At 32.6% G+C, this 11968-nt stretch overlaps 1 protein-coding gene across 6 annotated transcripts in view; it reads left to right on the top strand.

Moving 5' to 3' along the window:
* Nucleotides 1-11968, top strand: part of LOC106876225 (nucleosome assembly protein 1-like 1) — a 23750-nt gene that overhangs the window by 10057 nt on the left and 1725 nt on the right. For 2 of the 6 annotated variants that reach the window (XM_014924699.1, XM_052968307.1), the window contains exons 4-15: nt 803-923; nt 2735-2876; nt 2993-3067; nt 4052-4124; nt 4961-5034; nt 5795-5863; nt 6061-6200; nt 6301-6446; nt 6540-6562; nt 6651-6770; nt 7248-7274; nt 11364-11414. In XM_014924699.1, coding sequence (XP_014780185.1) covers nt 803-923; nt 2735-2876; nt 2993-3067; nt 4052-4124; nt 4961-5034; nt 5795-5863; nt 6061-6200; nt 6301-6446; nt 6540-6562; nt 6651-6770; nt 7248-7274; nt 11364-11414 — 1061 coding nt within the window. Of the gene's footprint in view, nt 1-802; nt 924-2734; nt 2877-2992; nt 3068-4051; nt 4125-4960; nt 5035-5794; nt 5864-6060; nt 6201-6300; nt 6447-6539; nt 6563-6650; nt 6771-7247; nt 7275-7652; nt 9217-10388; nt 10486-11363; nt 11415-11968 lie in introns of all 6 variants that reach the window. The other 4 variants (XR_008264237.1, XR_008264239.1, XR_008264238.1 and 1 more) reach the window with 4 other exon arrangements.

The raw sequence follows: 11968 nt of genomic DNA on the forward strand, positions 1-11968 counted from the left end.
TGACGAGGATACGGTTTTTAAAATTGACTCAATATCTACATGTAAGAGACACGAGCAGTACACCAGTACGTAGAAAACCAGACTTTGATCCCTTATTTAAAATAAGACCCCTCATTGACTGTGTTCAAATCACATATAAAACAGTTTATAGATGAGGATATGGTGGGCTATAAAGGCTGAGTGCGTTTTCGACAGTATATGCCAGGAAAACGCACAAAATGGGGGATCAAAGTTTGGAAAAGATTTGTGAATCAAATACTGGGTACTGCTCTGGATTTTAATTTTATACTGGCAAAAGAGACAGTAATAAATCCAGTAATGTGCACAACTCTTCTATAATAATATTTTGTTGTATACCCAATTGAATATAAGCTAATAACCCATTTTCTATAGCGATGTTTGAACAAAAATTTTAATTTTATATTTTGTTGAATTTACCTGTAATTAAAGTCACTTTGTGACAAAAATTTTGGTATAGAATTGGTTGAGAACCTTTCGTTAAATTATCTTCCAAAAATCACATTAATATGTTGATAAATAATAGTTGTTTGATAAAACCAGCCTGAATTTATGATTATGTTAGAAATTAATTGAAACACATAAGGGGTGTAATTTGGTTAGAAATATGGTAACGAAAGGGTTAATGATAACCAAGTTATTTTACTAAATTTTTTTATATTTGAAATTAATGAAAGAAACACATAGCATCTCAATGGAAATATGGTAACAAAAGGTTTAACTGGAGTATATTATTTTGTTATAGGTTATTATAATTAGAATTACCTCACTAATTTTCTTTCAGATGCTCCACAAACTGGATCTACAGACGTTGCTTGTGAATGGATGCAAAATCCTTTTGAATTGGCTGCTCTGCAAGATAAGCTAGGCAGTCTTATTGGTACTCCATCCACTTATATTCAAAGGTATTTTCTTTTATTCCTTTACATGTTTCTGTCATTTAACTGAGGCTATGCTGGAGCACCACCTTTAGTCAAAGAAATCAACCTTAGGACTTCCTTCTAAGTCTAGAACTTATTCTGTCATTCTCTTTTGCCAAGTTTTGGTGACATTAACACACCAGCATTGGTTGTCAAGTAATGGCAAACACACACGTACATATGATGGCTTCTTTCATTTTCTGTCTACCAAATCCACTCACAAAGGTTTAGTCAGCCTGAGGCAATAGTAATAAACACTTGCCGAAGGTTCCATGCAGTGGGGTTGAACCTGGAATCATGTGGTTGGGAAGCAAGTTTCTTAGCACACAGCCATGCCAGTGCCTATTCAAATTTTTTTAGCTTTTATGTTGCTAGATTTACACAGGGTTATTAACATAACCAGTGAGATAGTGTGTTAGTATGATTTTAATACCCTTTAACTAGCCCTTCAGTACCACCTTAATAGTCCTCTCTGTTACTAGCATTTAGTATTTAAGGCTATATCTCTGATTTGCTTATGATTTACTCTACTTTCTACAACACCTTGTAAAGTGCTGTTGTTTAAAGAGGATGGGGGCGAGGGACTGGAGCGACCAGTTGTGATAATACTTCCTGTAGGATCACCTGTTTTATGCTTTTTACATGAATTAAAGTAGTGGTTATTAACAGCTACACCAGTCTGCATGCCCTTTAACTATGGAGATGCTGTTTGAGAAAACTTCAGTATTAAATTTATTGTATTCCATTTACTGAATATAAGCATTTCTTTGGAAGCAACATGGCCCAATGATCAAATTTTGCACAAGGGTACACACATGATGGGCTTCATTCCACAAAATTCACTCAGAGCTTTAGTTGGCCTGGATCTACAGTATACGACTCTTGAAAGAATAAAGAAAATAACTTGCTGAAATGAATTATTCAGGATTCAGTTGCTGTCTACAAATGTGGCAAATATTTATGTAAATATAGTTATAAAACAATCCTATATGATCTAATGGTAACAGATAGTGGTTACAAGTATATTGAAATTTTGTTCATTTTTGTTTTTTTTAGTTATGACTGAAGTATTAAAAGAATTTTCATTATTTGTAATGTAATTTTGTAGAATATTGGTATAGCAGTGTGGTTCGTTCCAACCACAGTTTCAGATACAGCCTATCTGCACAGCACTTTTGACAATTGTCTTGCACCTACTTGGGTGGATATGCTTGACAGTAAATAAGAAGCTTATCTTGTATGTCTTCACATTTGCTCTTTGAAAATAGCTAATCTTTAAGGGATAGTGTCATTGCTTTCAAAGATCCCTTATTCGAAATATATATAGGTATGTATTGGTGATAAGAAGGACATCTAACTGTAAAACAATGCTTTATTAATATTTGTGTAACCTATGCAGGGTAAAAGAAAATGAATTACAAATGAGCGTTCTGAAGGACTATTAAAAGCGCACTTGAAATTTAACTTCTTTAGTAGGTTTCTAAATAAAATAATCTCCCCACCTATGATTTAGTTCAATTCTAAAATGAAGAACTTGGTCATAAAACTTATTTTTTGATATGAGAATTTCAATAGGGCATGAATGAGTTATAAATTTAGCTATTAAGTGTTGCTGTATGAGTTAATGTTCAGCTTTAGTTGGGCGATAAAAGAAATTATGCATTGATGTGCCTGTAGTTACTTATAAATTTCCCAAATGTATTAAAATTTTGAATTTTCTTGCTGTATGTAGACTCTACAGTGCCTATTTTTTTAAATCCCAATAATCATACTCTGTGTTGGATTTTCTTTTACAGTTTACCTAAATGTGTTAAGCGGAGAATAAAAGCCTTAAAGAAACTCCAATTTGAAACAACTAAGATTGAATCTGATTTCTATGAAGAACTTCACTCGTTGGAATGCAAATTTGCTGAGAAATATGCTCCATTCTATGATAAAGTGAGATTATCATTGTAACTATTGAGTTAATTGTTTGTGCTTTAATGTTAATTTTAGCAGCCATTTAAATTTTATTTTCTCAACTCTTTTTTTTTTTTTTTTTTTTTTTTTTGTAGAGAAAAGATATTGTGAATGCTAATGTTGAACCCACAGACGAAGAATGTGATTGGTCGAGTGACGAAGAATTAGCAGTATGTATCGCATTGTTTCATGCACCAGTTTAATAGTGACAAAATTAATGTACTACGTTCTTTTTTTTTTTTTTTCTTTTTTGTTGAGGCAAAAGTTGTACATTTGAGGCATATGGTAATGTAAGGTTTAAGTGGCTAATTTTTTGCATGGGTAATTTACATCTGCTTTGGTTTCATCTGATTCAGCTATTTTGTATGATGCTCTAGAATTGAATGGATTTAAAATTGTTTAAAGTTTCCATCAAATGTAATTATAGATATGACAAATGTAAGCTATAATACTTCTTTGAAATGGTTCAGAAATAAATTTGTTCCCGTGTCTGATAAGTAGCTTTGCAAATAGTTGTCAATCTGTATGATCCAAAAAAATTTATGAAATTGCTTCATTTTTGTCCATACTGAAATAGCTAAACTTGAATATTATCTTACAGGTGTGGAAATTTGTGACTTAGATTCAAGTAGGCTTAAATTATTTGCCCCCAAAGTATTTACATGTGAAATAACTGTAAATGATTATGGAATTGTAAATTCTTTCTGTACAAAAAACTCTGCTTAAGAGATCATATCATCTACATTTCCATGCTTGCATGGGTTTAACAATTTGAGGCAGGTTTTCTGCATCCCGGTACCCTTGCTTGTTTCCAGGCAAGTTAATGTTTTCCCCATGGCTAGACATGTTTGCACAGAGCATTGGGAATTAATGACATTGCTTGGACAGCACTCATTTACAACTATTGTGATGGCAAGACAAGGACACATACACACTTGCAGGTGATTGGACAAATGAAAGAAAGGCATTTAACACACATAGTGGGAATTACATTATTTAAAACAGTTTAATTCAGCCCAATATACCTTAGTTTCATAGGTGCCACCAAAACCAACAAGCTAGGTTTCTGTAAGTAATATACAAAGCTTAGGGTTGCATCAAACTGTTTTAAATATTTGTAACAAGCATATAATAGAGGTTCAAATTTCTTCCAGGATGATATGCGAAATAAAGCTGCAGTTGAGGATAAGCCAGAACAAAAAGAACCTGAGGTAGAGGTTTTAGATGGTAAGTATTTAAATTCAGTTATTTGGCTGATTGTGAAAAGATGTAAGCAATATAACAGTTATCTTTTTCTGATATCATTGGCTTTTACTTTCCGAAGCTGGTATAGGTTGGACCGAACATTATAGTCTGTCATTTATTGGGAAGAGTCACTCCTAATGACTGGTTTTCCTATGTGTTATTGGTTGTTTCTTTGGCTAGATAACCCTCGCATTGCCAATCATATTGCAGTTTAAACTGCATTCATTTTCTTGTGACATAAACACTAAAGCACTCATTAACCTAAGGCATGTAGACTGAGAAGGGACGTAAAGGGGAGTAATAATAGTAGAAAGGCCAGAAATAAGTAGTTATCAAGGTGTAAGTGTATTGAGTACTCGGTAGCCAACGGCATGTCTATTTATTTGGGTGATTTATGGGAGGGAGGGAGCTAGACATCAAAAGGACTGTAAAAGGGAATAGGGCAGAATCAAAAGTATAAAGGAGAGTGCAGGAGTATTTGCGGTAGGCAGTAGAAAAATAAATGACCAAGACAAGGGTGCTTATGAGTTAATGGCCTGGAAAGTTTAGTGCAGAGTGAAACTAATTCATTGGGTGGAGTGGTGGTCCAATGAAGTCTTGGATGTGGGTTTAGAGAACAGTGAGTGAGTCATGAAAGTGTATGGTGCAGTTGGCATAATAGTGCAGAGACAAGCCATTTTTGCTAAAATCCAATCTGCAAGTAAAGGTTGATACATGGATATTACTGACGATTTTTGAAATGGCAATTAGGAATAACCAAACATTAACCTATCAATTGTAAAGTTTTAATTAATTAGAATTTTTTTATTTTTTTCCAGAAAATACAAAAGGTATTCCTCATTTCTGGTTGACGGTCTTCAAGAATGTAGATATTCTTTCAGAAATGGTTCAGGTAAATAGATTACTTTCGGTTACAAATGTGTGTTGGGCATTCATAATGTCTGAAGAGAACTGACTTAATAACTATTAGCCTTCATCTTTTTTTTTTTCCCCCCTTCGAGCTAGATTATAAATGGATCAACTGAATTGGCTTGTGTTGCATTACTAGTTTTCGTACAAGTTCGCATTTGTTCGATATTGTTCAATAGTTTTTTACTTCAAAACCCTAACAAAATCTTGTGAGCTCTGGTCGGATTTCAGCTCTAAAAAGATGGCCCAACTGTGTCTAAGCATTTAAACTGGCCATATCCAGCCAAAATGTTTTCCCCATTTTGCAGTGAAACTGGCCAGATCTGTCCTCTGGGACCTACACTAGTCATAAAACAAACACATTGAGATCTTGAAGCTGCATAATATAATTAATTCAAAACAATGTGAATAAACATTACATTTCACAGTAATCTGAATACTAAAGAGTTAACCCACCACTATAGGTCTCCTAAGCATGCTGTTCTGTGTAGATTAACTACATGGTTTTCTATTTTTATATCTTTGTCAGTTTTAATTGGTAGATATAATCTATACATGGCGCTCAAAGTTGACAGGAAACATTTTTGAGTACAAAATATTTCGAGATTAAGATTTTTTGTTGCCAAACATGAAAAATTTGTAGATTGCTTATTTTGCCAGTTGTTAGTAACACCTTTGCTTTCATTGCCTTTGAAGAATTGTAATTAATGTAAACTTTCTTTTTTATCCTCCATTTGAATTAGGAACATGATGAACCTATTCTGAAACATCTTATTGATATAAAGTGTGTTTTCTCAGAGAAAGACCCAATGGTGAGTTCTCTTTCTGGACTCTAACATTTTGTAAGGAGTTGGATAATTCTCAATTTATGATGTACAATTTTTAATCTTGAATAAGTGCCACTTAAAATAATCTGATGGTAATTCTGTTACTGTTACAGATAATGAGTAAATAATAACCAACTTATTGTAGTTGAAATGAAAGTTCTCTACTGTTTTTCATTTTACAGGGTTTCACCTTACAATTCTACTTTGAACCAAATGATTATATCAAGAATAGTGTATTAACAAAGAAATATATTATGAAATCAGAGCCTGATGTAAATGATCCTTTCTCTTTTGAAGGCCCAGAAATAATAAAATGTGTTGGGTAAGTGGATAAATTCGTTTGGAGTCAGCTGTCCACTACTTTTTCTCTTCTGCTTCCGTCATTGATAACACTTGTCAAATCTCTTTGTTTCTTTTACTAGTTGTCCAATAGAATGGAAAAAGGGAAAAGATGTTACTGTGAAAGTGTTGAAGAAAAAACTGAAGCATAAAGGTAGAGGAACGACAAGGACTGTTACAAAAACTGTAGAAATTGATTCCTTTTTCAATTTCTTCAATCCTCCTACAGGTAAAATTTTCTGACTTGTTTTATTATATGCATAGATTATTTTGTATGGTGAAATGTTGAGTTATTCTAATTTTTATTTTATTTCTTTTTTAGTTCCTGCTGATGAATCAGAGCTGGTAAGTTTTGGCTTTACATACATTTTGATTAAAATTTTTTTCTCATTTTACATTTTTATTATTTAATGTTTTTAAATTTTTTTTTAAGGATGAGAATGCTGAAACAATTTTGGCAACAGATTTTGAAGTTGGGCACTTTATACGAGAAAGAATCATCCCAAAGGCTGTTTTGTATTTTACTGGCGAAGCATTGGAAGAAGATGAAGATGTAAGTATTGATTCCTCCTGTTCTAACCCATTGTTATATTTGTGACTGTCCTCTTTATTTTAATTAAATTCTAGAATCTTGATTAAATTTTAGTAAGCCATTAAATGGTTTCAAATAAAGACCTCCAAATTCTTACGAGTTCTCTCATAACTGTCCTAAAAGTAAAGTCTGAAATATAGACAGTTTTAATTTTTCTTTATGGAAATCAAATATAAATTTTATTCTGTCACTGCTTTATTCTCCACACCACTATACTTAATGCAGTGCTAGTCAACAGATTAATTCATTCTTTGATACACCTTGCTTACATCAGTAACATATAAAATTATAGTGAACTGTCAATATTCTAGTTATTTGTAACATAGCACAGGGGAAAAAAATGTGACATTTAGTTTATATAGAAAATTCTTAAAGTATTTGGTTTTTATGCTACAAGATGTTTTACCATTTTATTTGCATAAAAAATTTTTTTTTCAGTATGAAGAGGAAGGTGATGAAGAGGAGGTAAGTTAATGCTTAAATTAGTTTGAGAGACTTTAACATGTATCTATCCAGATTAGTTTTAAAATGAAATATCGTTTCACTAAAAATTTTATCAGTTCCCTAGAGAATTTGAAACTACTTAAAATTCTTTAGTGTTTGTATACCTAATTCTACAGACTGAAAGTGCTTCCTGGTTACAATTTTTCGCATTATAAGCCATCATAAATTACCAGTTAACTGTCACTTTGTGATAAAATTACATTCGTATAAAATTGTCAGCAACTACAGAATAAATAATACTCTAAATAAAATAATTAAAATAGAATGTTAATTATGCACCATATTTAGAACAAAAATTGCAAATCCTTCATTTGGCTTTTTTTCTTTTCTTTTTAATAGATAAATTCTGACTAGCTTTTTCTTCAGTTTTCTGCTATAACAGGTGGGGAGGGTTTTCTTACAACAATTGCTTTTACCACTTCAGTATATTCAAGAAATACTTTGTATGAGTAGGAGTGCTGTGGAAAATATCTGTAGGTTTTAATGTATTATGTTTACTATAAATTAAGAGCTGATAAGATTTATTCTCATTGGGTTTGTTTTTGCATATCTGGATTATGCCATATGTATGGTACCCTTTCTTACTATTAGCTTGCCGAAAGGTGTTTGTTCTTCAAATTTTATGAATTGATATCCCTACAATTTAACGGTTCTTTTTAGCTTCAATGTTTGTGATACTAGTTCATCTTAATTTTTCTGCTTGTTTCATCAGAATTAGTTATCCATTAAAGTGCACACTTGAGCATGAGTGTTAAATGTGATCTTGCTAGACTTTAATCATCCAAGTGATAATCCCACTGCTTGACCATTGGTTTGACAATTGTAATTTTCAGACTATGGTTAAGGGTATATTGGTATCACTTAAGCACAGTTGTTGTTGGAATGAGAAATGCAAGTCTATTGACAATTTTTTTTCCATTCAGGTTTTAGTTGAACAAGTCTTGTGATAATCATTTAACATAATAATTAGGGAGTAATTATGCTATATCTTTACTGATTTATTTGAAATACTTGGGATGAAATTTTGATTTTTGAGAAATTAGAGAAAATTTTTTAACACTCTAACTGTATCTGATACAAAGTTATGTATAATCTTATCTATTTCAATGAACCCAATTAAAGACTGAATAAAAAATAAAATATCTTATCTTGTTTGACTGGAGTGGCTGATGGTGTGATGATTAGCTGTCTGGTTCTCCAAATATTTTCTAATTAGAATCTTATTAGTGGCCCATTCTGCAAGGCTCACCAAAGTTCTCACTACCCTAGCCAAACCGTTAAAATATTGTATGTACTGTAGTTAAAGGATAGAACTGCCAGGTTTGTGAGCAAATCTTTGTTTCTTCGTTTCATAGGTCATGGAGAGCAGGTGTGGTGTCCATTCCATGGACTGTTCATCTATTTCCTGATCATAAATCTAGATGTGGTCATATTTCATTAGATAGTGTGTGAAGTCTTCACTGGCTTCAATCACTTCCAGTAGATCAGAAGACTTCTACTCCTTAAATTCCATGTCAAATGCTCAAGTATCCTCCATATGCAAGCTTCCCAGTATTCAGTCTTCTCTTTTGTTACACACTGAAGTAGGACCAAGTGTGCAGCAAGCTCACAGTTTGTGGCTTGTCTGTCTTAATCAATTTGTCCACTTGCTGGCAATTCATTTCAGTGTTCAGTTGGTTTCCTATTATATAGTTGGTCTTCTTCTTTAAACTTTATCTGTGTACATGGCTCTCAGTAGTGTCCTCTCTAAACAACCTGTAGCCTTCTAAGGATGTTGGCCTGTCTACACCCCTCCTACATCAAGAACTTTGACTTCACATTGCTTCTGTTTGGGATCTATTATTTACCTGCAATGGAGAACAGGAAGAAGCTACACTACCAACATGTGCAATTTGAACAACATGTCAGTAGATAAGTTATTCCAACTTTTGATTCTATTCAGAACAACCCTTTGTGTGTGTGTGTGTGTGTGTGTGTGTTTGTAAAATTATATATCCCCCTTGTTATACACATTTTTCCTAACATGATAAATTGTTCATCCATATAGTCATAGCAATTTTTGAAGCTTAAGGCCATTTATAAATGCCCAGTAAGATGAAAGTGTTACATTGTAATGTTGTAATCCGTAGACTGTCACTTGTCAAGCCATCAAATGTGGTTGGAGGAGAAAAAGTTTGCTCAAGTAGTCAAGGGATTTAGTTTAGGTCACATAATGAAAAACAATTACCCTTTTACAAATTTGAGATGTCTGCTTCCAGAATGAAAATTGCTACTTCATTGCCAGTCTTTTCTGATCGTTAAAGAAATTTTTTTCTTAATGTTTAGACTATGGATATTTGGTTTTATATTAGTTGTGGTCTTTCTGTTGCTTTTGAATTTTCTATGATTCTAGTTGTAAGCTAAAATTTTTATATTAGGTTTTTTTTCTCCAAATCACAGTAGTGGCTAAGCAACTTGTTCGATGCAGTGGTTCCTCTCATTTGAAGAATAACTTGAGCCTACATATATTGTGGTTTACTTTTTTAATATTGCATTAGTGTGAAAAGCTGCTAGGCTCTCGGTGTTATAGAAGGGTCGTGGCAAGACTTATTTTTCGAACTAATGAGAGGAGAACAGTTAATTATTTTAAAGAATATCCCCCTTGGCAATTTTTGCAAATCTGAGCTGAAATTGTTTCAGGCTTAAGTGGTGACCCTTATAAAGCTGTAAAGGACTCTGCAAAATATTCAGTCGAGATTTCCATTTTCTGGATTTTTTTTTTTTTAACCCGACAAGTTTCTGCTTTGTGACTGTATTGTAGTGTAAAATTTTAATTTCTTGTCCAGTTTTTATACTAGTCAGGATGTTTTTGTTGCATGAAATTAAAATGTAACTTTTAAATACTTATTAAATTGTTAATTTTCTTTTTAGGCTTGTAATTTTAAAATAAAGTGATTATGTTGGGTTCATTAACTTAGCTATTTTGCCCTTTTTTTCTTTTTTTTTTAACATCCACGTGTGTATAACGACGAGCAATGTGGCCCCAGACTTTTTCATAAATTAACTTAGCTATATTTTATTATTTTATTCCCTCAGTTTTAGATGCAGACAAATAGGGGATAGGGAACACTATATACTTGTTGGATCTTCATAGTTGTGTGAAGATGACAGTGAAACTTCTTTACAATCTATTGTAAGTACTATTCCAAGTGTATATACATAATATAAATTAATGTAACTTGTTGGAGCACCATTGCTTGTCCTTCACATGCCATTTCTGGGTTTTTTAATATTTACTTTTATCATTGTTAGTGCAGTGGTATTACCTTTCATGGATTTTTTTCTTATTAGATTTGCAAAATTTCTTCCAGCTAAGATGAATGGATTAATTATTAGCACCTAAGATTCATTTTCTAAATGGAATATTAAATGTTGGGGTTTTTGCTTTTTTTTGCTTTTTCTTTTTTTTCTTTCTTACTCCACGCTCCTGCTCAAAGCATAAGGAAAGCCAAGTGTATTTTTATTACTAGTGGTTAAATATTGAACCTTTATATATGCTCATTTAAATGCTATCTTGTATATTTTAACATTTTTCAAATATTGCCTATAGCATTTTGTTTAGTGGTCTTTGAAGCTTATTGAGTGTTCCAGATCTGGCATTGTAATTTTGTCCACAACCCCTCCTGTCTATATTTTATCACTGGTGGGTATCCTAAGATAAGGCCACTGGTTGTAGTCTTACTGTAGTTCTCAGTTGCCCACTTTTCTCCTGTTTTTCTATCTTGCACATTACTTTTATATATTAGAACACTTGCATAGCAGAGCCTGTTTAGATTTTCATTTTTGGTCCTCTGATTAGATGGCCACTAGACACACATGAGACTAAGAGTATTTCAGCATAGGTGTGTGTGTTAATTTGTTGTCTTTAAAGAAGGGTTAGGTGTCTGAATGGGTGTTGCTATGTTAATGTAGAGTTGTGGTGATTGGGTATCCTGGCATGCCTGTTGTCCTGCTTTAATTTGCTAGTTAAAGTGCACACTTGTTGCATGGGCTGTCTTTGCTTCCTTTCAGCATGAAGGTGACGAGTATGATGGAGAAAATGACCCAGACTATAATCCTGAGGTAAGACCTCAAAACACCTAACATGATTTTTAACACTAACCATTTTATTTGTCCTTTTTGAGTGAACTTTTACAAATTAATGGTGGTGAGTGTGGAAAGGATGTTTTTTGATTGGAAATTGGTTCAGTCATCTTGAATATTTTTTGCCTTCGGTCATATGTCTTAGTTCAAATTTGACTTGGTGTGGAGTCTCTTGTAATTCTAATCTTCAAAATATATATATATATATATATATATATATATATATATGTAGAGGGAGAGATAGTAAGACGGAATAGATGCTTAATCACTAGACATAATCTATTGGGTGTTTTACTGCTCTGCTAAACAGTATCTAGAATAAGTTGACGCCATTTTCAAGTAATTTCAGATAATGTAAAGAAAATTTTGAAACCTATTTTGTTACATAGTTTTTGAGTATATTAGACTTTTTTTTTCAGCTCCATTCCTTAATTAGTCTGTAAGTACCAGGCTTAGTTGGATTAACATTTTTAAAAGTGGAAGTTTTCAAAAACCAGTAAATTAAATATAGCCCAAATATTAGATTAGTGATG

The sequence above is a fragment of the Octopus bimaculoides genome, chromosome 5 (genome assembly GCF_001194135.2).
Source record: "Octopus bimaculoides isolate UCB-OBI-ISO-001 chromosome 5, ASM119413v2, whole genome shotgun sequence".
Lineage (NCBI taxonomy): Eukaryota > Metazoa > Mollusca > Cephalopoda > Octopoda > Octopodidae > Octopus > Octopus bimaculoides.